Raw genomic sequence first — 24,278 nt, 5'->3', positions numbered from 1 at the left:
GAGCGTGTGCCGGGACCAGGTGTCCTCCGCGGGGAAGCCCCCACCACCCCTGCAGCAGGAGCTTTCACTGTGACAGCCACGGGGCAGAGGGGGTGGGTGGCAGAGCTACACTTGGAGAAGTGCCTTAGACAGAGGTGTCCTTGAGGTGGCGACAAGCAGGACTCTGGACACAGAGGGCCAAGGGTCCCAGGGCTGCTGCAAGGAGGGTTTCCAGCCAGTGCAGAGATGCCTCGGGGCAGTGTTAAGCCTGGGGAGCTTGGGAGGGCATCTGCTGTGCCCTTCGGACCTGGGAGAGCAGTACAGCAGGGAAATGCTCCTGTGTGTGTGCCCAGACCCATGGTATGGGCAGGGGAACCTGCTGGCCGTGTCCCACCCCGACTCCTGGGCGTGGTGCTCTGAGTCACGCCTCACGGATGGCTCTTCGTGTCACACTGTGGGCCCTGAGGGACAGGAACTCCAGGTAGCCTGCAGCCAGTCATGGATCTGTTGATGCCCTGAGACTGACCCCATTCCGGGGTTTGCGTTGCATAAACAGCGGCTGTGCCTGAGCTCTGCCTCCCACCCTAGCCTCTCCACCGCTGAATCTTCCGTGCTGGGGCTGCACACATGCCCACCTGCCAGTCCAGAGGGCCGGGCCTGCCATGACCCCTTCTCTGGGCAGGGCATGGGGAGTGGCAGCAGCTCCCAGCACAGGGTACAGTGGGCTGCCTGGAGCAGGAAGTTTCCCCAGAGGTTCCCAGGGGCCAGAATCAGTTTCCTGTTTTAATTGTACCATTCATGCCTGGCAGTTCCAGATCCTACAGCACAGGCTTTGCTCAGAGGTGGTCATTCCTGGCTGTGCTGATTCGCAGGGGAGGCCCCCTAAAGACAGGGCTGCTGGCAGTCCTGGTTCAGCACCAGCCTCGGTCTCTCTCCCCTCAGCACTCCTGGAGGCTCCTGCCAGGCTGCAGGTCCCTACGTCTCAGCCATCCTTGTGTCCCAGCCGCAGTCTCGCTGCTGTGGGCAGCTGGGTGGGACAGGGAGCTGGCCTGAGAGCAGCATTTGTGTGAGCGCGGGGACCCACCCCCTCCCCGGGGTTCAACACCAACCTCGGAGGACCCGTGACCTGCTCCGTCTGTGTGGCCACCATGAGCCTCACCAGGGGCCAAGAAGCCAGGCTAGGGCTCACTCTATAAGGACCCCTCCTGCTATTGCCCTCCGTGGTCTGACCACGAGCCTGCTGGTCCTGGGGCAGGGCTTGGCAGAGCAGCTCCTCGGCCCAGGCACCTCGGGGTTGATGAAGTGCAGATGTGAGGCCGGCTTGGAGACAGGAAGCCTTCAGATCCCTCACAGGGCTGAGAGGCTGCCGGCTTCCTGGAATGTGTGTCGGATGCACAAGCCCCAGAACTCCACACTGGAGCTGAGGTGCTTCTCAGGCCCTGGAGACAGGGCCAGGACAGCCGCAGTTGGTGGAGGCCTCTCCTGCAGAGCCTGGGTCAGCGCAGCTCTCGCGCCCCCTTGTGGTTAGGGGCTTGCAGCTTGCTGGCTGCATTCCAGCACATGCTTTGTGCAGACAGATCCACCACAAGTCCGGCTGTGGCCTCCTCCCACCCTCCCCGAAGCGCCACATCCCCAGGCCCTGCCATCCACAGACTCGCCAGAGCGCAGGCCCGGCTTGTCTCCTAGCTCAGCCTCCCCCCTGCTGTGCCTCTGGCTGCCTGGAAGGGCTGCTCTGCCCCCTGGGGGGCTGCTGCTGCATCTGGAAGTCTTGGCGTCCTCCCCCAGACACCCCCACCTGCACATCCCCCAGGCCTCATGGTTTCTCTCTGGTGCCTACGCCCATGTGTGGTGCATGTATGTGCACTCCCAAGCACACGTGTGAGGGATAAGGAAGCCAGCACACTGGGCTCTGCCCTGTGCCGTCGCAGGGGTCTGAGGTGTGCACGGTGCCTCCCGTGGACGCTGCAGGGGGACCTGGGTGTGGTGGTGCCTACAGCCTCCCGGGAGGGAGCCCCTGTGTCAGCTTCAGTGTGGGAGACTGCTCTGGGCAAAGGGGGGGGGTGTGGCAGGGACATCTGGTCCTAACCCTCAGCTGGCCCAGCTGGCTGGATCCCGGGGACCCCTCTTGGCCCCTCCGTGCGGGGTGAGGCTTCAGCTTCTCACAGGGCTGGCTAGGGGTTTGGATCCCACAGGGTAACTGACACCAGCCACAGCTGCTGCTCGTCCTGCGTGGGCCCGATGTTAGGGGCCATTGCCAAGGGCAGCTGGACCTGAACCCAACAGGAAGCAGCACCAGGGTCTGATAGCTGGTGCCCAAGGTCCTGGCTATGATGTGACCCATGGCCCGTAGGCTAAGCCGTGGGATGCGGCCAGCCTGGCAGTCCCCAAGCTCCAGCTGCAGCCCAGCTCAGCTCTGGCAGCTTTTCTTCCTGGGCGCTGGGAGCAATAAGCCTGGAATGTCACCGTGCCGTGTGGCAGCAGTGCAGTACTCTGGCTGCCCCTCCTTCCTACCTGCCCCTTCCCAGTGGCCAGGCAGACAGACTGAGGAACAGGCATCGCTGCGGCCCAGGGTGGACACAAGGCTGACCAACTCTCTCTCTCCCTGCAGTGAGGCCGTCTGGGAGAACATGGCGCGCATGTGCGTGAAGACACAGCGGCTAGATGTGGCCAAAGTGTGCCTGGGGAACATGGGCCATGCCCGTGGGGCCCGCGCACTCCGGGAAGCCGAGCAGGAGCCAGAGCTGGAGGCCCGAGTGGCCATGCTGGCCATACAGCTAGGGATGTTGGTGAGCGCTCTGGCCGGAACGAGAGATAGACAAGGAAGGTGCTGGCTCCTGCCCCTGGGCCAGCTGGGGTGTCGGTCCTGGGAGAGAGGGCCGAGGCGGGGTTCTCAGGGCCGTGTGGCTGCAGAGGGAGACCAGGGGCACGTGGGGCACTGAGAAGACCCGATTTGTAGCCCTCCACTGAAGTTGCTTCCTCGTTACTGCCACCTGGGTGCGGGCCTGAGGACAGGGCCAAGTCATGGCAGGAGCATTGGGAGGGCCTTGTCATTTGCTGGAGAGCCCAGGACCTCCCAGGGGTGGTCGTGTGACACGGTGCCCACCCCGCAGTGCCCTCTCCGGGCGTGTGCTGTCGTGCGGGTGGTACCCGTGACGCGCTGTGTGCTCACCGTCGGCTTTGCTGCTGGACAGCCTGTTGGCAGTGTGGGTGTGAACAGCTGTGGCAGTGCTGAGTTCCCCTCCCACACCAGGACGACGCTGAAGAGCTCTACCAGAAGTGCAGGCGCTACGACCTCCTCAACAAGTTCTACCAGGCCTCCGGCCAGTGGCAAAAGGCCATAGAGGTTGCTGAGCGCCACGACCGTGTCCACCTGCGCACCACCTGCTACAACTATGCCAAGCACCTGGAGGCCAGTGCTGACCGCAGTCTGGCCCTCAGTTAGTGAGTATGGGGCCCTCAGATCATGCCCCACCCAGGTGGGTCCCCGGCAGCCTGCAGCCCCTCCATCTGTGCTGCATGAGGTGGCCTTGGCTCCTGCTTCTGACTGTGGCCGTTACTTGCAAAGGCTCCCATAGCAGAGTGGGTTCGGGGGCTCCGTGAGGTCCGATGTGCTCTGGTTGAGGGCTTCAAGAGTAGTAGCTGTGCTTGGATCCCAGGCCAGTTCCCCCACTGTCCTCCCAGCTGCTGGCAGGGACCCCTACGCCCTCTGGCCGCTGCTCAGACCCTGGTTGGCCTGCATGGTGATCCCAGCCCCAGATTCTGTCTGTCTCTTCCCTGTAGCTACGAGAAGTCAGACACCCACCGGTTTGAGGTGCCCCGGATGCTCTCCGAAGACTTGCAGGCCCTGGAGCTCTATGTCAATAAGATGAAGGACAGGTGGGAGCCCCCACCCTCCAGCTGGAAGGGGCTGTCGCATCTGGCCCTCGGCGGGGGCGGGAGGGCTCGGGGCTGAGCAGGGCCCTGAGCCGCCAGGCTGCCCGCAGGACTCTGTGGCGGTGGTGGGCCCAGTACCTGGAGAGCCAGGCAGAGATGGACGCGGCGCTGCACTACTACGAGCTGGCGCAGGACTCCTTCTCCCTGGTGCGCATCCACTGCTTCCAGGGCCACATCCAGAAGGTGAGTGCTCCGCCGGGGGCACGCTGCAGGCGAGGCCAGCCCGGGTGCCCGTCGGCCTCAGGCTCCTCGGGTCTTCTAGGCCGCGGAGATCGCCAACGAGACTGGGAACTGGGCTGCGTCCTATCACCTGGCCCGCCAGTACGAGAGCCAGGAGGAGGTGCGGCAGGCAGTGCACTTCTACACGAGGGCCCAGGCCTTCAACAACGCCATCCGCCTGTGCAAGGTGAGGCCCTGGGCCGCACACCGCCCTCACCCGCGGACCCTCCCATGTGCCTGTGGCTCCTGGTGTGGTCTCAGTGGACCCCAGGGGGCATCTTGGGGCCCCGAGCTGCCCGTAAATTGCCTCGCTCATACAGCAGCCTCCCCAGGGCCTGGGTCGCCCACAGGCTGCCTCACCCATACACCCTCCTCTGTGCCATTGGCCAGCACTCCCCACAGCTCAGGCTCCTGGATGTGTCCTCACTGGACCCCAGGACGCATTTTGGAACCCTGGGGACATATCATGATGCTTGTTAAGCCACTATGGCATAGTTTGCTGACACCCATCAAACCCCAGAGAAGTGGAAGGGCTAGGCAGGAGTAGTTCAGAGCCCTGCCAACCCCTGCAGGAGAATGGCCTGGATGACCAGCTTATGAACTTGGCCTTGCTCAGTTCCCCGGAGGACATGATTGAAGCAGCCCGGTACTATGAGGAGAAGGGCGAGCAAATGGACAGGGCAGTCATGCTGTACCACAAGGTAAAGGGGGCTGTCGGGGCCTCGGCCCAGCTGGCTGCTCTGCACCTCCTGGCGCCCACAGGCTGGGCACTTCCTCTGTAACCCCTGCTGCCCGCAGGCAGGCCACTTCTCCAAGGCCCTGGAGCTGGCCTTCGCCACCCAGCAGTTCGCAGCCCTGCAGCTCATAGCCGAGGACCTAGATGAGAAGTCGGACCCTGCCCTCCTGGCCCGCTGCTCAGACTTCTTCATGGAACACAGTCAGTACGAGAAGGCAGCAGAGCTGCTGCTGGCGGCCAAAAAGGTGCTGGGCTGGCAGGGCGCTCAAGTGCCAGTGTGGGCCTGGCCCCCACTGATTGTGCTGGCGTGGGGGTGGGGGCCAGGGCTCAGGTGCGGCTTCAGGCTGCACCCACAGCATGGCACCGACCTTTCCTTTGTGTGTGTGCACATGTGCGTGTGATGAAGCTGTCTCGGTCACTTTGTCGCGCTGTGGTCCAGCGGTGCTAGGTATTTCCCATCTCTGAAGCCGAAGGGAGACTCTCCCCCAGTGGGCAGCGCCCATCTCCCCAGCCCTGGCACCCATCCTGCTTCCGGCCCTACTCTTGGGACGGCACGATGCCTTTCCCTGTTGAGACTGGCTGATGTCACCCAGCTGGGGTGGGTCTCCTGCCGACAGACCCAGCTCATTTGTTCACTCGTCACCGTGGGGTGTTTGGTCCCTTGGAGTGTGTTGCCATGGTGGGGGCTCATCTCCTCAGGACCATGCCCTTCACTCACCTGGTGCTGGCCCAGAAGAGAAATTGTGGCCACGATAGCTCGGCATGTTCCACTCGGCAAAGCTGTGGGCTGTGTGCCCAGTGGCTGCAGCCCTACACCGCCCCCACAGTGTGCGTGGCCTCTGATGCCCCGCATCTGCCCCCACTTGCTGCCTCTGTGGTTTGACAGGGGTCAGTCGATCGGTGCGTGCACACCTTGTTCAGTGTGTTCCCAAAAGATTTATTTATTTGAAAGGCAGAGACAAAAAGAGAAAGAGAGATATCTTCCATTGCCTGGCTCACTCCTCACAAGTGGACAGTAGCCGGGGCTCGGCTGGGGCTGGGCCAGGAGTGAGGGTCTGCAGCTGGATCCCCCTCGCGGGCAGGACACAAGCCTTCAGCCAGCCGCCTGCTGAGGCGGGACTTGAGCCCAGGTACTCTGAGAGCAGTGCGGCTGTGCCAGGCAGCAGCTAAACCCACTGTGTCCCATCTTAAAGGTAGATGAACAGGGAAAAATAAAAAGAGCTTCCATCCACTGGTTCACTCCCCAAATGGCTGACCAGAGCTGAGCCAGTCCAAAACCAGGAGTCAAGAGCTTTTTCCAGGTCTCCCACGTGAGTGCAGGGTCCAAGGCTTTGGGCCGTCCTTGACTGCTTTCCCAGGACACAGGCAGGGAGCTGGATGGGAAGTGGAGCAGCCGGGATTAGAACCGGTGACCATATGGGATCCCGGCATGTTCAAGGCGAGGACTTTAACCAGTATGCTATCTTGCTGGGCCCTGGGTGCCTGGGAAAGCAGTCGAGATCAGCCCAGAGCCACCACTATGCATGTGGACTGAAGCTATGAGCCCTGGGTACACGTGGACCAGCCCAGGCTCAGGCCAGCGTGGCACCCACCGCCAGGCCTCAACCTGCCTTTCCTGCAAATTCCCCATTGCCAGAGTCTCATACTCATGTCTCCAAAGCAGAATTTTGTCTTCTAAGCCGTTTTTAAGAATATAAAATTTTCTTCAAATTCCGAAGGAAGCCCTCAGGATATTTCAGAGACAATTGAACTGATTTCCTAGTTCCTTCTGCCTCAGATACAGAGGCCCGTTGGCTGCAGGTCTCCTTGCCACAGGCGGACAGCAGCAGAGGGGGTGTGCTGCCTAGGGCTTGCAGCTTCCCAGTCGGTGGGTGGGAGGTGTCCTTGTCCTTTTCACATCCAAATGAGGCTGGGGACACAGGGTCTGGTTTCTGGGACGGGCAGGGGCCCTCGGGTGCCTCTGATGAGCGGCATCAGCCCCCTTGGTCTCTCTGTGGCTATTTGCAGTACCATGAGGCCCTGCAGTTGTGTCTGGACCAGAATATGACCATCACTGAGGAGATGGCCGAGAAGATGACTGTGCCCAAGGACTCCAAGGACCTGTCTGAGGAGGCTCGGCGGGAACTGCTGGAGCAGGTGGCCAACTGCTGCATGCGCCAGGGCAGCTACCACCTGGCCACCAAGAAATACACACAGGCTGGCAACAAGCTGAAGGTAGGCGGCCCCAGGCTGTGGTCCCTGCCAGGCTACCCCCCCGGGGCCTGGCACTCATTCCTGGGCTTAGCCTGAGCATGGGCCCCGCTGCCTCTGCCTAGGCCATGAGAGCGCTGCTCAAGTCAGGCGACACGGACAGGATCGTGTTCTTCGCGGGAGTCTCGAGACAGAAGGAGATCTACGTCATGGCCGCCAACTACCTGCAGTCCCTGGACTGGCGCAAGGAGCCGGAGATCATGAAGAACATCATCAGCTTCTACACCAAGGGAAGGGCCCTGGACCTCCTGGCCGGCTTCTACGACGCCTGCGCCCAGGTGCAGCCCCGCGTGGCTCTCCGCAGGGTGGCGGGGGTGGGGCACGCGGCCAGCCTGACCACTGTCGTGGGCACAGGTGGAGATCGACGAGTACCAGAACTACGACAAAGCCCACGGGGCTCTGACTGAGGCCTACAAGTGCCTGTCCAAGGCCAGAGCCAAGAGCCCCCTGGACCAAGAGACCAAGCTGGCCCAGCTGCAGAGCAAGCTGACCCTGGTGAAGAGGTTCATCCAGGCCCGCAGGTGCGTCCCGCCCGGTGGGGCGGACACAGGGGCCGTGGGCAGCCCGGGGCCTCCAGGCGCGTCTCGCTCCCAGTGGGCTCTCCAGCTCCCCATCACTGGGGAAGTGTGGTCTGGCCACGTGTGACCAAGACAGGCGCTCATCCGCAGCAGCTGTTCTTAAGAGGAGCTTAACAGGATGGGAAACCAGGGGCTGTCACCCGTTTCAGATGCCCCTGTGCCCCTCCCGGCAGTCCCCTTGGAACTTGGTGCAGTCTCATGGAGGCAGAGAGGGCAAGGCCAGCTTGCCTGGGCAGTGTCTAAGGAGAGGCCGAGCAGGGTCGCCTGGCAGAGGCACAGGTGACCCAGCAGGGCCTCTCCTGCCGGGCTCCAGGAGTCCCCCTGCCAGGCTGCCTCCCGGCTTTTCAAAGAGCCGTAACGTGGCTCAGGTTATGGCCCAACTCACAAGGGTTTTTCTCTTCTGAAAAGTTTCCAGAAGAGTCCCAAGTTTGGCTTTAAATATTTCTTTATTTGAAAAGCAGAGTGTCAAAGCTTGTTCTTGTCCCTGCTGGCCACTACGCAAACAACGCTACAGTTGGGGCTCAGCCAGGGTGGAGCCAGAGTGCCGTGTCCTAGCGGCCGAGCGCCAGGGCGGCTTGCTGCTGTCAGGCCTCCAGCAGGGCATAGGTTACGAGCAGCTAGGACTGGGGTCCGTGCCCACACGAGATGCTAGTGTTTTAAGAAAAAACGTAATGCACTGTGCCAAAATCCTGCTCCCCAAAATGTTTTTTAGACAGTTTTATGCCCAGTGGATTCCTTGAAAAGGCAGTGTCCACCCAGAGGTGCTGGGTCTGTAGCAGGGGCCAAGGGCCGTTGGGATATTATAATGTCATCAATTCACAGCCCACACAAAATTCCTGTCTTAGAAATGAGCCTGCTACATATGTGTGGAATTCCAAGTCCCACCTGTTGTTGTTTCAGCAGGGCCAGGCTTTGTGGGTCTTCTGCGACCTGCAGGCTGGACTTGCCCGCCCTGTCCCGGGATGCCCGAGGCTGGCCTGTGGCAGCTGAGCCTGGGTTGGGGAGGTGGGAAGGAAAGAGAACGCACAGGAAGTGGTCATCAGGAACAGGACGAGGCTTGCACGCAGGAAAGGAGATGTGAGGGGCAGGCAGCCAGCCCTGCAAGGGCCAGCAGTCAGAGGGCAGGCTGGGCACCTGCCTCAACGGGCCGCGTCAATGTGCCTGGCCAGGTAGACCCAACTCCTTGAAGTGGCAATCCCCCAGCTCGATTGCCCAGGCTGCGACTTCCAGGCTCAAGAGCATACTCAGGCCCTGGCCTTACCCAGCTCACCTGCCATGCCCTGAACCATACATATGGTCACACACGCTGGGCTGAGTACAGCCTGTGCCGGGTTCTTCCCTGGAGCCTCTTGTGTCCGCAGAGCCCAGCCTAGCTCATGGCTGGTCCTCCAGTCACGGTGTCCAAGCACAGGACCTGGCATTGTGAGTGGCTTCGTGAACAGGCAGCTCAGTACCTGGGGATTGCTTGTGCCCTGTACCCCTCCTGCGGCACGCGCCTGCTCCGGGGAGCCGGAGCCAGGTGGGCTCAGGCCTCTCTGTCCTTTGCAGGACATACACGGAAGACCCCAAGGAGGCCATCAGGCAATGCGAGCTGCTCCTGCAGGAGCCAGACCTGGACAGCACCATCCGTGTTGGGGACGTCTACGGCTTCCTGGTGGAGCACTTCCTGCGGGTGGAGGACCATCAGACGGTGAGACCCCCTGCGTGCTGGGGAGGGGGCTACACACGGACGAGACTTGCAGGGCCCAGAGCCAGCCCCCTTGCTTGTCCCTCACCACTACTGACACCATCCTGGTGTATATATGTAGCAGTCTTTTCCTGTGGCCTTGACTTAACATTTTGTAAGCGTGTTCGAAGGGTCCGGTGCAGGGCCACATCAAGCTAATCCTCTACTCCTATGGTGCCAGCCATGTGTAATGTCCCGGGACTGCCCCACTTATGACCCAGCTCCCTGCTTGTGGCCTGGGAAAGCACCAAAGATGGCCCAAGTGCTTGGGACCCTGTACCCACATGGGAGACCCGCAAAAAGCTCCTGGCTTCACGTTTCAGGTCTGCTCAGCTATGGCTGTTACAGCCACTTGGGGAGTGAGCCAGCAGAAGGAGGATGCTTCTCTATCTCTCCTTCCCTCTGTAGTTCTGATTTTCTGATTAAATAAATAAATCTTTAAAATATATATTTGAAAGGCAGAGCAACAGAAAGAGGACGGAAAGGTGTCCTCTGTCCCCTGACTCGCTGTACCAGTGGCTGCCGTGCCAGCCAGCTCTGAGCCAGGCTGCTGGCAGGAGGCTGGAACTCATCCAGCCCACTCATCTCCCACGTGGTGACGGGCCCAGGTGTGTGGACGGTTATTAGCTGCTTCCCCGGGCTGGTTAGCAGGAACTGGAGTGGGCACGCACAGCACACTGGCCAAGCTGTCCTCTCGGGGGATTCCCAGGCCACCATGGAGCCCTCCCCATCCATGTCCTCTGTGCACCCCGCCGAGTCCCCCCACGCAGAGAAACCCCTGGAGAAATGATAGGGCCCCACGGGTGCTCGTACTTCAGGCACCGACACCAAGGTCATCGTCACAGCTTCTCCCCACTGACCCGCTGTCACGTGGAGAATGTGTCAGAGGCCTCTGCCCTGGTCATGGGCAGGAAGCCACACTCGGCCAGAGACCAAGGAACTCAGCACGGGCAGCCAGCTCCAGCCAGGGCCTCCCGCATCGCCCCAGCCTGCTGTGGGAGACGCACTCCATCCTGTGGGCAACCCCTACCCTCACAGTGCATCTGTTGGTTACGGTCACCAGCCTGAAAATCCAGTGAGGATTCCTCATGGACACACTTTTACAAAGGTGTTTTTATTTGAAAGGCAGTTGTGCAGGGGAGAAAGGGCACAGATCTTCAATCTGCCATTTAACTCCCCCAGATGGGCACAACATCCATGGCCGGGCCGGGCAGAAGCTGGGAGCAAGTCGGAGCAGAAAGGCTGGCTCTGACCCCGATGGCCCAACGTGCAATGCCAGCTTCATGAGCCACAGCCTCCCCTGCTGGGCCACGTGTCGGCCCAGGGCTGCCACTCTGTGGCTGACGTCCTGGGAAGTTCACCATGTCTGCCCCGTGAGTGGTCACTGCTCCTCTGTCCTAGGCCTACAAGTACTTGGAGGAGATGAGGAAGACACTGCGTGCAGCCAACATGTCCTACTATGTGGACCAGCAGACGGTGGACGCCGTGCACCAGGGCCTGGGCCTCCCCCTGGTGCGCATCGTGCCGGAGCAGATCCACAACAGCATGGAGGATCAGAAGGAGGTAGATGAAGTGGCAGAGGAGGTAGAGGACGACCCCTGATGGCCAGCATTTTGGAACATTCTAGTTGCTGGTAGTAACAGAGGCAGCCTTTTTTTAGATGTCACCACAACCCTGCTGTTGCAGAGATGTGGCCCCTGGGCAGGGGTGCCTGCCTCACGGCTTGCGTGGGAGGGGGTACTATGGATTAAAGTCATCCCTGAGCGTGGCCCCCCGCGGGTGCTCAGGGCCCCAGGGTTTCAGGTTCATCAAGAGAACTTGAGTCCTCCCACCCGTGTTTGTTCCCACTCGAGGCTGCTGTGCCGTCATGCACCTAGGGGTGAGGTCACATCTGGTACTCTGTACCACACTGTTCTCCCTGCTCTACAACCAGAGATGGTTCTGTGGGTTGCCACGGCCCAGGCCTCAGCCCCAGGTGGTGCCATCACTGGAGGGGACAGGACACCAGGCCCCAGCCGCCAGCCCTCCCAGGACTCCAATAAAGTGTATTTTCTCAGCACTGAGTCCCTCTCGCCCTTTCTTCACCCGTGCTGGTGGCTCCCTCACAGAGGGCGTCTGCCCAGCTAATGCCACAGCACACCTGCCAACATCATGTTGGGGAAGGCCAAGGTGCCCACACTGGGACCTGGCCCTGCCAGTACCATCTCCTGCCCCAGCTCTGCAGCCCCAACACCTGGGCACTCTGACTGAACACACAAGCTGGGCCATCAGAGACCTGACCGGTGTTGCCAGGATCTCAGGCCCCTCCTCCGGTGCCCCCTCCCCCAGTAGACACCTTCGTCCAGCTCAGGGGCCCACGGGGGAGGGCAGGGGCAGGAGCTTGTCCTTGAGCCGCTCCAGCAGCAGCAGGGCCTTCAGGGCCAGCAGCCGGCAGTCTTCGTCCACATCCTTCTCAGCCACATCTGCCCAAGGTGAAGATACGTGAGCCCAAGCCCCGCCGTGAGCACCTGCTGGCCTCCCCGGTGCCCCTGCACGAGCAGCGCCTGCTCCTGGGAACTGGGCCAGGCCACTACAGCCTCACCCCAGCACCGACCTGGCAGCCAGCTTGAGGACAAAGGATTGAGTCACATAAGGTCCCCAACTCCACCAGACAGACAGGGTGAGTAGGGGGAGCTGGTACTGCACTGTGCACAGAGAACAGCGACCGTATGACCCCCGGGCCCTCGCAAGCCACCCTGGCATAAGCATGCCATGCAGACAGGGCCAGGGTCACCCAGAGAAGCCTGCAGGACCGAGGTGGCAGTCGGGAGGTGTGGCCTGCCCTCCTGGCTGGCCAGACGGAAGGCCGAGTCTGCTGCAGTGTGGTCAGTAGTCACACTGTGGACAGGGGCCCGGAGAGCCAGGCTGCCAACAGCCAGCAAATGCCCTCAGCTAGATCCTGGGTCAGGGCAAAACACAGGCGCACACGGCAGCCGGGCCTGGCGCTGCGCTGTGCGGGTCATGGGGATTCATCCTTCAGCAGAAACATGGCTGTAGGGGAGAGGGGGCGCACACCCCATGGCTGGAGGAAGCAGAGGTGACTGAGTGAGGCGTCCTCCTCTGGCTCTCCTACAGGACGTCCCAAAGGGACCCAGTTCAGAATGGCCAACCCACTCCACACAGGGACAGCCTGCCTCCCATCTGCCAGCCATGGTCACCTGGGCCGCGGCACTCACCGGCCAGCCAAGACCTTGCCTCCAGCAGCTCATCAGGCAGGTCCTCCAGTAGTCGCTGGGCAGGCACGCCAAGGAGGACAGAGCAGACGGCAGACAGTAGGCCCTGGCGCACAAAGCTACCCAGGAGTACAGACAGCATAAGGACCAGCCTGGGGGGCAGTGGGACCCTGACCCCAGGCCAGGCAGGCCTCCTATGCAGGCTCTGCCCCAGCCTGAGTCCCAGGCAGTGCCCAGCCAAGCTGCCTCAGCCACGGGAGGCTCCCTGCAACCCCACTGTGGATGCCATGCACCCGTTCCCCAGATCCCTGCCCTGCCCCCAGCAAGCCACTCACGGATCGACATGGAAGCGCAGGGCCCACACAAACTCCAGAAGGGCCTTGCCCATGGGCACGGCCACCTGGCAGCAGCAGAAGGAAGAGTGGGCTCAGGGTGCAAACATGGGGGTGCTCCTGCTGTCCCAGGGATATGGCCATCAGCGTCCCCAGACCCCTGAGCCAGGAGCCAAGGAGCGGCTGCTTGCCCTGGCCCGGCCAGCTGCTCCCACCGCACAGGCCACAGGGCCCTCAGGACCCTCCCACGTCAGGCCTTCAGCTGCCATGTCCCAACTCACTGTGGTGTTCACAGCCAGGTACATCAGGGCCCCCAGGGTGTGGGTCAGCTTTCCAAGAACCAGTTGGTCATCGCCCAAAAGGTCAAAGGTCACCACAGGCCTAAACCCAGAGTGAGTGCTGCTGCTCTCTGGTACTCCAAAGCTGCTCCCAGGGAGACCCCCACGTTCCGGACATCCTTAAGGCCCCATGAGGCACCCAGAGAGACCCAGGAGGGTTCCTCCCGGCTCCCAACCCACCCCATGGGCTGCCTGGGGCAGGCCTGGCTCCATCGGGGCACCCTCCTGTCCTGCGGCCCCACAGCCTTGGCCTAGCTCTGAGGAGGCAGGGCATGAACAGCCAACAGCACACAAGGCAGCGACACCCTGTGTCCCGACCACAGAGCTCAAACAGCAGAAAAGCCCGTGTTGGCTGACCCTGGCCTCAGCCCCACCCTGAGAAGCCTTAGCCCTGCCACAGGCTCCTGTCCCCAGATCACGTTCTCGGGAACTCCCTCACCTATCAAAGTGCTGAATGAGGGGGAAGAAGAAGTGGCCGACCACAGAGTTGAGTTCGTTGGGGCCACCCGCCGGTGCCCGCTGAGGGCAGCCCTGCCAACACACGGCGCCTTGAGGCCCAGGCAGCAGGTACACAGCTGCCCGCCAGGGACTGTCACCCCAGCTCTCCCTGGCCTGGGGCTGCCAGGGCCCAGACTGGGGTTTCCCCTTGGGGGGCCCCGCTCCTGGCACTGCAGGACACTCAGTAGCCGCCCACCCCCACACCACCTAGTGCAACCAAGACGCACGCACGCATCCTAGATCGCTAGACCAAGGACAGCCCAGTGGGCCACCTGTGTGATGCAAGTTCCCCCGGACTCCATCAGGTCCACGTTCCTGGTCCCCGTTTGCAGCCACACAGCCTAACTGCCCCTTGTCCCTCATCCACTCATCCTACCCCTGCAAGGGCCTGACCAGGTGCTGGCTGACCTTAGAGAACCGCCGGGTCTTGCTTCTGATCCGCTCGTCCACCAGTAGCCGCCACCCAGGAGCCACGGGGCTTTCAGCCTGAGGAGCAGCTAGTGATGGGGCACCATGCTGAGGGGTCCTCCCGCGGCGCCCTGGCCGAGACAGCTCCTGGGCCGCCAGAGTCAGGACCTGTGGGAGGATACTGGCTGTGTCCCCCACCCCGGCTCCACAATGCCCCGCCCTGAAGGGGCCCTCTGTCCCCATCAGCACCGGGTACTGTGCCAGCCCACACCTGCTGACCAGGGAGGGTCTGCGTCCTGGAACACCAAGCTGCAGGATGTGGCTGCCGTGACGCGGCTGCTGAGCACAGCGTCAGCCTGCACGGCCCGGGCACTTACGTCCAGCATGTCCATGCGCTGCCGGAGGCTGTAGTTCAGAGCATAGAACTGCGAGCTCAGGTACTTGGCCACCTGGGGCACACAGCAAAGAGGTTGGGGTCCACCTGGCTCGGCCAGCATGCGCAGCCAGCTGTACATGCGCTGGCCAGAGCTGTCAGCAAGGGACTTACCCGCACGGGATCTGCGACCGTGACCGCTACGAGGCCTCTCCGACGCAGCCCCTCAAACCCTGCCACACACGTTCTCTCCTCCAGGTGCAGCAGTACCTTGGCCAGCTCTGTGCTCACCTGCACAGGTAGGGGAGTCAGGCTCCCAACACAGGCACCCCTCGGTGACCGGACACAGACCCTGCTCCCCCGGGGGTGGTTCCCGGCTCACCTCCCTAGTGGCCTCGGGATTCCTGCACACCACGCCCTCCAGGGCCCGCAGGGCGGCCTCCCAGCGCTCGGCATCCTCGGACCCACTTAGCACTGCACACAACCCGGACAGCTGTCAGTGTGAGGCTGATGTGGACGGCCCACATGCCAGCGTGGTGCAGGGCAGACAGGCAGGCACCCCAAGCCCCAGAAAGGCGCACCTTCCATGCAGTCTCGGATGTACACTGGCGCCTTGCCACCGCACAGCTCCCTGTCCCCAGACATGTCATAGGGAGCCAGTTCATCGTCACTGTGGAAGACACACCCAGAGCCACGGGCCCACAGGAGGAAAAGCTGAACCCTGCAGGCTAGGTGAGCCCTGGCATCCCGGCCACCCTCACAGGGTGAAGGAGCCGGAGCCTAGCCCTACCTGTCCAGCTCTGAGTCAGATCCCTCCAGCCCTGCCCCAGGGATGCGGCTGCCAGGGGTCTCTGTGGTGCTGGGCTCTGCAGGGGTCTCTGTGGTGCTGTGCTCTGTCTCTGCGGGGGGGTCTTCAGCCACAAGAGCAACGGACGGGCTTGGGGCAGACAAGGAAAGGCCTTTCAGCTGCTGCCTGAACCGTGGGACCAGGATCCCAAGCAGGCAGGGGACAGGGACCCCCAGGGCCTCACCTTGGCTCTGGAGACTGACTGCCCACAGGCACAGGGGTGGCCAAGGCAAGCAACTCGCGGCTTAGTTCATCCTGTTCGTACTGGGAGTGCAGGCAGGCCGGAGTTGGCAACCGCCGGGCAGGCAGGGGTCACCCGCAGCAAGAGGACGGGGAGAGCTCGGGGGGCTCACAGGGATGGCCCCACTCACTTGGAACTTCAAGGGAGGCCCCTCAGGGTGGATCCGGGAGCTGACCACCTCGGCCACAATCATGCCCAGGTGTCGCACGGGGGGCAGGCTGCTGTCCAGGTGGCACTTCACACCTGCCATCATACTAGCCAGCAGCTCTGCAAACAGGACACGTGGCTGAGCCAGGCCGCTCCGGCAGCATACATGGCCGGCACTGACCCAGGCGCCCGGACTCTGGCTCACCGTCGCGGCTGCCCTGCAGTTCTGGCTCCCGCACGTGTGCCAGACAGATGAGGATGGCCCTGCTGATGTAGCGCTGCTGTGCCAGGGGCGCGTGCCGGACAGCACTGCTGCTGCCCCACGTCTCCAGCAGCTCCTTCAGGGCCTGCAGGCACACGGCCTTGGCCAGGTCAGGCAGGCCGCGCCCGGGGCCGCCCCGCCCTTCCCGCAGCCCACCCCCGGGACACACCTGTATGAGGAGCGGGCGCCGCTGGCTGTCCATGGCCAGGTACCCCAGCAGGCTCTGCAGCACAGGTGTCTGCAAGAAGTGAGCAGTCCTACACACCAAAGCCCCTCCCCACACCCGCCTGGAGGCCACCACGCGTGCCTGGCCGCCTACCCATGACGGCCTCCACCAGCCCCGTCAGCGTCGCCTCGGCAGCGACCACGGCCTGCAGGAAGAGGCCCACGCTCCCACGGGCCAGCCTGCAGACACAGGCGGCCTGATCCCGCAGGGGCCCCCTGCCCGGGCCTCACCGAGTGCCGGTACTGCAGCAACAGCAGCTTCTGGGTCAGCACGAACTGCGCTTTCCTGTGCTTCACCACCAGGTTCCCCAGGAGTCGCGACAGAACCTCCGGCCTGCGGGGCACAGGGAGGCGGGCTGGAGCGGCCGTTGGCCTCAGAGCTCGCTCGGCTCCCCAGGCCTGCAGCTGGAATCCCGAATGGAGGGCCTGGGCCCCATGCCAAGCTAACAGACAACACAGGGTGAGTGCTTTCCATGAGCACCAAGGACCAGGGCCTCACTCTGAGTTAGACAGCAAGCCCCCTGTGAAAGCCAGAATGTCAGCCATCTTCCCTCACGGGCCTGCCTCCCCAGCGCTCACCTCTGCCCCCAAAGCCAGGTGCGGCCACGGCAGACATGTGAGTGGATAACACAGCCGCGTGCCTGTCATGTAAGACCCGACTCACACCTGGGACCCCGGACCTACACTAAGGGACCCCTGCTCCTGTCCCCCAGGACACGGCCTGGTGGGGAGCTCTGAGCCTTGAACGAACAGGCACCTAACAGGATCAGTCAGGGAAACAGCAGGGTGGGAGGACAAGACGGCAACTTGCGGACACTAGTGGGGGGGCTGCCCCACACACTAGGGACCCCTCCCCACGCCCGCCTCTAGACCAGCACCGGCGCTAGCAAGAAGCCTGGCTGCTTACCCCGTGACGGCCTCCACCAGCCCCATCAGCGTCGCCTCCACAGCCCGGTCAGGCACTTGTTCCAGCAGGTGCCAGCAGACCCGCTGCCAGAGGCAGCTGCCCTGGGTGAGCGCAGTCAGCCGAGGCACCAGCACACCCAGGATCTCCTCTGAGGGGACATGACCACTGTGGGGACCATGACCACAAGGCCTCGGGAGCCCACAACGCCCCAGCCCAGGGAGGAGGGGTCACGCCAGGAGGGGTGGGCAGGGCCTACTCACTCTGCCTCCCCTGGACACAGACTTTCCCAAGGACTCGAGACGCAAAGGCCACGGAGCAGTCCAAGCCGCCTGGGGGAGGAAGGCAGAACGGGCAGGTGGCAGAGCAGGGGTCCCCGAGTTGGGGCATTCACGTGCAGAACAACACATCCACCCATGCGCAGGCAGACCTGACCGGTTCTACCCGAACACACGGATGAGGGAGCCGACATGACCCGGTGAATCGGGTGATGGGATCACTGAGGGCAGCGCAGGGCACACGGCCTACAGGGACAGGGCATGTCGGGCACCACAACAGGCCCAGATGCAGTGTAAGGCTCTCGAGACCACCCCGAGGCGCCGGCCCAGGGAACAGGGGCCAGGGCGGGGCCAGGGCGGGGGCAGGCCCAAGGTTCCCACCCTCACCACCGCCCACCTCCCAAGGTCAAGCCAGGAGGCAGACGCCGCTCAGTACATGCGGCCACCGTCCCAACCTCGACGTGACCCGCGTGGCTCACCTCGCAGACACTCCACGACCGACTGCAGGGCCCGCACTAGCTCCTCGCCCAGCAAGGGGAAGTAGTTCTGGGGCAGGAACTCGGCCGGGGTGTCCCGCTGCAGGCGGTTGGCCAGGTGGTCGGGCAGGCCCACCACCCTGACCAGCAGCGTCTCCTGCAGCAGAGGGGTCCCAGGCAGCGCCTGCTGCCGGCACTGCTCCTCCATCAGAGCCGCCATCCTGCCCTGGCTCAGGAACGTGGCCAGCAGCTGCGCCATCCTCACCAGCCGGGCGCTGGGGCTGGACAAGGACAGAAGTGAGGCCGCTGCCCCAACCCCGTCCTCGGCGCCCCTCCCGACAACCGGGAGGACCGCTCCTGAACAGGGGTGCTAACTCCCAACTCGAAAGAGAACCTCACATTCCCACTCAGCACCTCCGGCGGGAAGCCCTCAGCAGAGCGAGACCACCCCCAGCGCCCACCACAGCCACGGCCCGGCCTGAGCCGCGTCACCGCGCAGGGCACGGCCGAGGCTCGGTGCAAGCCGGCTGTCCGTCTGCGCGGGCGCAGGCAGAGGCGCGCGCCACTCACCCCGCAGCGTCCTCTATGGCCTCCATGAGCACCAGGAAGGCTTGGTCGGCCGGGCCCCGCAGGAAGAGGCCGCGGCACAGCTGCTCCAGGCGCCCGTCCGGCCCGCCCGCGCCCAGCCTGCGCGCCAGCCCCCGGAGCAGGGCGGCGAAGGGCGCCGTGGCCAGCTCCTCCCGCCCGAGCGCCGCGCCGCCCGCATCCCCGAGCAGGCGCTGCAGGGGCCCCAGGGCGGACAGCAGGCGGTCGCCGTCCTCGGGCAAGGCCAGGGCGCGCAGGGCCTCGCGCACGGCGGAGCGCGCGGCGTCCGTGTCCATCATGCCGGCAGGGCCGAGCGGGGGCCCACGAGCGCGGCCCGGCTGAGCACCGGGAGCCTGGGGAGCCTGCACGCTCGGCCGTCCGCCCGGCCACCTCCGGGCCGCTGCTGCGCCTGCGCAGAGGCCCACTGGGGGCGTGGCCTGCGTCAGGGGCGGGACCTGCTCCGGAGGCGGGGTGGGTTGTGTTGGGGGCGGGGTCTGGGCAGGCCGCCGGTGGGAACCGAAATCTCCCGAAGTCTCCCGAAGTGCACCAGCCGGCGCCGAGGCTGCGCGGCGCGTGCGGCCTGGGGTAAGGGATGAGGCTTTGTCCCTCCTGGTGGCTGCCCCTGAGGGTGCGCCTCCATTTCCCCAGCCAGCTCCCTGCTGATGCACGAGCTGCCAGGAAGCCGAGGACGGGCCCCTGCTGCCCACGTGGAGACCCCTGGGACAGAATTCGCAGCCCCTGCTTCAGCTTGGTCCAGGCCTCACTTCTTGGCAGCTATGCTATTGAACATGAGTTACTGTGGGTTATTTTGTTGCCTCAGACAGACTGGACTAAAACAGCAGCAATGGAGTCTGGCACAGCAGCCTAGTGGCTGAAGTACTCCCCTTGAACACGCCAGGATCCCATATGGACAGCGATTCTAACCCTGGCAGCTTCACTTCCCATCCAGCTCCCTTCTTGTGGCCTGGGAAAGCAATTGAGGACGGCCCAAGGCCTTGGGACCCTGCACCCGTGTGGGAGACCTGGAGGAGCTCCTGGCTCCTGGCTTCAGATCAGCGCAGTTCCAGCCGTTGCAGCTGCTTGGGGCGTGATTCATCGAACAGAAGATCTTCTCTGTCTCTCCTCCTCTCTGTGTATCTGACTTTCCAATAAAAAATAAATAAACCTTTAAAAAAATAAGACAGCAACAGTGAGCCCTGAGCTGCTGGCTCCTGGGTGACGACAGCAGGATCACTCCGGGCTCGCCACGGCTTCATGTGGCCTGTCCCTCCTCCTCCTGAGGACGCCTGCCACTGCGTCCACAGGGACCTCATTTCCTGCCAGCGCAGTCCTCTGCTCAAGGTCACACACAGGTGCCAGAATCAGGATTCTCAGTAACCCGCTACACAAGCTGCACCCCAGACAGATCAAGGGGTCCCCCATCCCGTGTGCACTGCCTTCCCCATACGACTGGGCGCCAGGGCTGATTTGGCCTTGCAGAATGCCTGTCGCTCCTGCTGAAGCCATCACGCCCCACACGCCTGCAGGGATGGGGAGGGCTTTCCTGTTTGTGTCCATCGCAGGCTGTCTCCTTGGGAACCTGAACTGCACCAGCCCACGGGGTTTGGCCGTGGATGCAGTTGGTGGGGGCGCTGGGAGCACCTGTCAGCCAGCCAAACGCCAGGGGTGGAAAAGTGCTCAACTCCGGTCAGCCGCAGGCTGGGGCTGGGCCGTGGCGGGGGTGGGAGTGTGGCTACCCCAGACAGACAGACAGACAGACAGACATCTCCTTCAGGGTGGGGAGCCCGCGGGTTGTGCCCTCATGATGAGCTGCCTGGGGAGCAGGGCCCTGGCCCTCCTCTTCCTCATCTGTGTGCTGCTGTGTCTGTCAGGGACTGCTCCACCGGGAGCCAGCCTGGCTGGGCCAAGGAAGCCGTTCTTCGAGAGGCTGCGTAGGCTAGAAGAGCAGGTATGTCCAGGCGTGGCCTGCGGGGTTCCGTGTCTGGCAGCAGCATGGGGTCGGCTCGGGGTGTCCTTCCCGCCTGTGCTGCGGTGTTGGCCGGGAAGGTGGTCTTCCTTCCCCTGCGGTCCCTGGCCCCCTGACTCCCCCCTTCTCACAGTTTCACAGACTACAGGAGGTGACCCTGACACACCTGCAGGCCATTGCTGACAACTACAGTGCATCCCTAAGTGCCCAGGCCCAGCTCCGGGCCACGGCCACAGCAATGAACCGGTCGCAGGCCGCTGTGCAGGGGGACCTGACCCGCCTGAAGACACAGATGGGTGAGTCACAGCGCAGGGGCAGGATGGTGGCCAGGCGGCTGCACGCCTTGGAGCTGGCCTGGAACCAGAAGGGCCCACAGAGGATGCAGGCACAGAAGGATGCCATCTCGGGCCTGGGCCTACGGGCACTACAGGATGCGCTGGTCCGCCTGACGCAAAGTGTCCACAGCCAGGACACCAGACTGGCTGCCCTGGAGGGGTGGCTGCCAACAGCCAACGCCAGCCCCATGGCCCTGGGGCAGAGCCCAGCCGAAGCCCCGGCACCACCTACGCTGGCAGCCCCGAACCTCCTGAAGCCACAGAGCGGCAGGCAGGGGCTGCCTGAACCCAAGAACCCGGCTCAGGACTTCAGGGCCCAGGGACGCCGCGGGCCAGGCAGTCACCAGGTGCTCAGTGAGGCTGCCCTGAAGGACCCTGCCCAGTGGGTGCCATCCCTCCAGGAGCCAGGAGAGGGTAAGTGCATGAAGTACTTTTCCCACCCCACCCCCATTTCCCTGTTTCCTCTTTGTTCCTTATTTATTTAAAAATGCACTTATCTGTTTAAAAGTCAGAGTTCTGCTGGTTCATGCCCCAGAGGGCTGCCAAAGCCCAGGAGCTAGGAGCGCTAGCCTGGTTTCCCTCACAGGTGACAGGGTCCGGACATTGGGCCATCTTCAGCTGTTTAGGCCTTAGCAGGGGGCTGAGTCAGAAGTAAAGCAGGATCCAGCGCAGTAGCCCAGTGGCTAAAAAGTCCTTGCCTTACACACACCAGAATCCCATATGGGTACCAATTCTAATCCCAGCAGCCCTGCTTCCCATCCAGCTCCCTGCTTGTGGCCTGGGAAAGCAGTCAAGGACGGCCCAAAGCCTTGGGTCCCTGCATCCGTGTGGGAGACCCAGAGGAGGCTTTGGCCTCCTGGCTTCAGATTGGCTCAGCTCCAGCTGTTGCAGTCACTTGGGGAGTGAATCAGTGGACAGAAGATTTTCCTCTCTCACTCTCTTCCTCTCTGTATATCTTACTTTCTAATAATAATAAATAAATTTAAAAAGAAGTGAAGCAGTTTGGTCACAAGCAGGGGCCTGTATGGGCTGCTGGCACTGTGCACAGCAGCTTTATCCCCTGTGCTGCAAGTCTGGCCCCCTGGCTCCTGCTGCAGCTGTGTTCCCTCCAACACCATGAGCCCCACGCACCCTGCCCTGTTCACAGGTCCAGGTGCCAGCCAGGCTGCAGGTCCCCATAGCAGAAGAGCTGTGGAGGGCCCTCCTGCCACCGTGCAGGAGAGGAGCCATCGCGGGTAAAGGCGAGTCTGTTTCCCGTCCTGCCCATCTGCCAGGAGGGTCAGGGCCGCAGGGGACAAGACCAGCCCTCTGATGGGAGAGCAGGTGGCACGAGTGCAGAATCCCAGCACGTGAGCAGGTGGGAGAAGCAGCAAACAGCTTTACCCTGAGGGCCTGGCCCTCGGCTCACGCCTGCTGAGACCTCTGGCAGAACTAAAAACACAAACCTGCGCAGCTTCAGGTCACCAAGCTTGAGTGATGTGTCCCGAAGGCTCCGCCCTCATGGAGCTCAACTGACCCTGCCATTCTGTGAAGCGGGGTGAGCGAGATGCTGCGGGCTGACCCCTGGGAGTGCCCAGAGCTCATGCCCAGGACCCTCTGCCATTGGGTCATCATCACCCCTTGCAGCAGAGGGAGCACCTGCAGCCTGAAGCTTCTAAAGCTTCCAGAAGCTTCCAGGTTGCCTCATGATACACAGCTGATTTTCCCTCCTCCTCTTTTTAGTTTGCGACGTGGGCCCCATGCTCATCTTCCCGAACGCCTCCACGGAGAATGTGGTCTTCCTTGGGCCCGGCTTCCCCATGCCCTTGCGGGCCCTGTCCTTCTGCAGCTGGCTGTGCACGGCCCCTGGCCGCCTGGGCACCCTGCTCTCCTACGCCACCCATGACAACGACAACAAGCTGGTGCTGCACGGCCGCGACTCCCTGGCGCCCGGCACCATCCACTTGGTGATCGGCGACCCGGCCTTCCGGGAGCTGCCCCTGCAGCCCCTGCTGGATGGCCATTGGCACCATGTGTGTGTTATGTGGACATCCATCCAGGGCAGGTACTGGCTGCATGTGGACCGCAGGCTGGTGGCCACAGGCTCTCACTTCAGGGAGGGCTATGAGATTCCCCCTGGAGGATCCCTGGTGCTGGGCCAGGAGCAGGACCACGTGGGGGGCGGGTTTGACAGCTCCGAGGCCTTTGTGGGGAGCATGGCCGGCATGGCCATCTGGGACCGGGTGCTGACCCCTGGGGAAGTTGCAAGCCTGGCCCTGGGGAACAAGCCCCCAGTAGGTGCCATCCTGACCCTAGCTAATGCCACTTCCCCCGGTAGGTTTGTGCAGAGGGCTAGGTGGGTCTGCCCGGAGAGCTGCCCATGGGGTGGAGCCGGGAGTGCACTGAGGTCAGGCCCTGGGCCGGCCAGGGGAGCAAGCCCACTGTGCTGGCCATCCTGACCCGGCGTGCCCTGCATGCTCCCCGGCAATGAGCCCTGCCGAGGGAGGCAGCCGTGGCATGGCTGGGGCTGGGATGCAGACCAGGGCAGGGCAAGCAGACCAGCCCTCCGGCGAGCTCAAGTGCCCTGCATGGATTCTGTGTGAGACAGGCAAGGCTTCTGTCTGCAGGCTTTGTCTCCCCACAGGCGCAGCAGGGGCACACACTGCTCCTCAAAGCCCTGGAGCGTCCTTGTGAGCAGGACGTTGCCACTGCCTGGGCCTGCTCCGACAGGGCCTCTGCCGTCTGTCCAGGCTGGTTCTGGGCACGAGCATCTGTACCACTGCTGCCATCCCTCAAGCGGAAACGGTTCCCTTTTCAGTTCCAACAGGCTCCGCAGAGCCCTTCTCTGGCAGCCCCTGCCTGGGGAGCCCAGTAGCCCTGGAGGCCAGTGTGGGCTGACTGGAAGTGCTCTGAGACCTCAGCCAGACTTGAGCCACGCCCAGCATGTGCCTGTTCTGAGTGTGGCGGGTGGGGGCTGAGGCATTGCCACCCACTGCCAGGGTGCCTGCCCACCTCATATTGGCACACCTGGTGGACATACGTCCACTCCCTGCCCAGCCCCCACACCAGCACTCTGCTTTCTCATCTGGACATAAATGCAAGCACTGTGCATCTGAGTCTCGCCTCCTTTCTGGACTCTGTGCCAGCACCGACTGCAGTGAGGCCTGAGCGCCTGCCCGTCTCCCTAGGGAAGTGCCCTGGGGTCCCTCGTCTGGGGTAGTGGGACAGAAGCTGAGTACCTGCACACCAGCTTTTCTGCGAGTCCTGCTGTATCGCTCTGTGTGAATGCTTGGGAGTAGAATTTTTGGGTGGTATGATAAATTCATATCTAGCCTTGCTTCCTCTTAGGATTTATTTATTTTACTAGTAAGGCAGCTTTGCAGAGAGACATAGAGATCCTCCATCTTCCGCTTCACTCCCCAAGTGGTTACAACGGCTGAAGCTGAGCTGA

At 62.9% G+C, this 24,278-nt stretch overlaps 3 protein-coding genes across 3 annotated transcripts in view; 2 read left to right on the top strand and 1 right to left on the bottom strand.

Annotated features, from left to right (window-relative positions):
* The window catches only part of LOC121167923 (intraflagellar transport protein 140 homolog), a 62,703-nt gene extending 51,600 nt beyond the window's left edge, over positions 1 to 11,103 (top strand). The window contains exons 19-30 of the mRNA XM_040997645.1: positions 2,588 to 2,765; positions 3,230 to 3,420; positions 3,760 to 3,855; positions 3,963 to 4,095; positions 4,175 to 4,318; positions 4,704 to 4,832; positions 4,930 to 5,112; positions 6,875 to 7,081; positions 7,183 to 7,395; positions 7,472 to 7,638; positions 9,244 to 9,385; positions 10,823 to 11,103. Of these exons, the coding sequence (XP_040853579.1) occupies positions 2,588 to 2,765; positions 3,230 to 3,420; positions 3,760 to 3,855; positions 3,963 to 4,095; positions 4,175 to 4,318; positions 4,704 to 4,832; positions 4,930 to 5,112; positions 6,875 to 7,081; positions 7,183 to 7,395; positions 7,472 to 7,638; positions 9,244 to 9,385; positions 10,823 to 11,023 (1,984 nt within the window). The 3' untranslated portion in view covers positions 11,024 to 11,103. The remainder of the gene's footprint in view (positions 1 to 2,587; positions 2,766 to 3,229; positions 3,421 to 3,759; positions 3,856 to 3,962; positions 4,096 to 4,174; positions 4,319 to 4,703; positions 4,833 to 4,929; positions 5,113 to 6,874; positions 7,082 to 7,182; positions 7,396 to 7,471; positions 7,639 to 9,243; positions 9,386 to 10,822) is intronic.
* A 535-nt stretch (positions 11,104 to 11,638) lies between these two features.
* LOC121167924 (telomere length regulation protein TEL2 homolog) lies at positions 11,639 to 18,944 on the bottom strand. Its single transcript, XM_040997646.1, has 20 exons — positions 18,533 to 18,944; positions 17,966 to 18,243; positions 17,472 to 17,540; positions 17,212 to 17,359; positions 16,536 to 16,638; positions 16,249 to 16,317; positions 16,023 to 16,164; positions 15,801 to 15,937; positions 15,614 to 15,693; positions 15,373 to 15,519; positions 15,164 to 15,252; positions 14,965 to 15,056; positions 14,757 to 14,873; positions 14,587 to 14,658; positions 14,210 to 14,377; positions 13,743 to 13,834; positions 13,247 to 13,346; positions 12,969 to 13,033; positions 12,637 to 12,752; positions 11,639 to 11,883 (listed from the first exon to the last, which is right to left on the bottom strand). The coding sequence occupies exons 1-20, from the start codon at positions 18,844 to 18,846 to the stop codon at positions 11,768 to 11,770; spliced, it is 2,514 nt and encodes an 837-aa protein (XP_040853580.1). The 5' UTR covers positions 18,847 to 18,944; the 3' UTR covers positions 11,639 to 11,767.
* A 1,404-nt stretch (positions 18,945 to 20,348) lies between these two features.
* LOC121167815 (pentraxin-4-like) lies at positions 20,349 to 23,725 on the top strand. Its single transcript, XM_040997458.1, has 4 exons — positions 20,349 to 20,495; positions 20,647 to 21,262; positions 22,571 to 23,212; positions 23,646 to 23,725. Exons 1-4 carry the CDS (start codon positions 20,349 to 20,351, stop codon positions 23,723 to 23,725), a joined length of 1,485 nt encoding a protein of 494 aa, XP_040853392.1.
* The last annotated feature ends 553 nt before the right edge of the window (positions 23,726 to 24,278 follow it).

This window comes from Ochotona curzoniae, unplaced genomic scaffold, assembly GCF_017591425.1.
Source record: "Ochotona curzoniae isolate NIBS_2020 unplaced genomic scaffold, NIBS_Ocur_1.0 patch433, whole genome shotgun sequence".
Taxonomy (NCBI): Eukaryota; Metazoa; Chordata; class Mammalia; order Lagomorpha; family Ochotonidae; genus Ochotona; species Ochotona curzoniae.
This window is presented reverse-complemented; position numbering and strand designations above follow the sequence as displayed.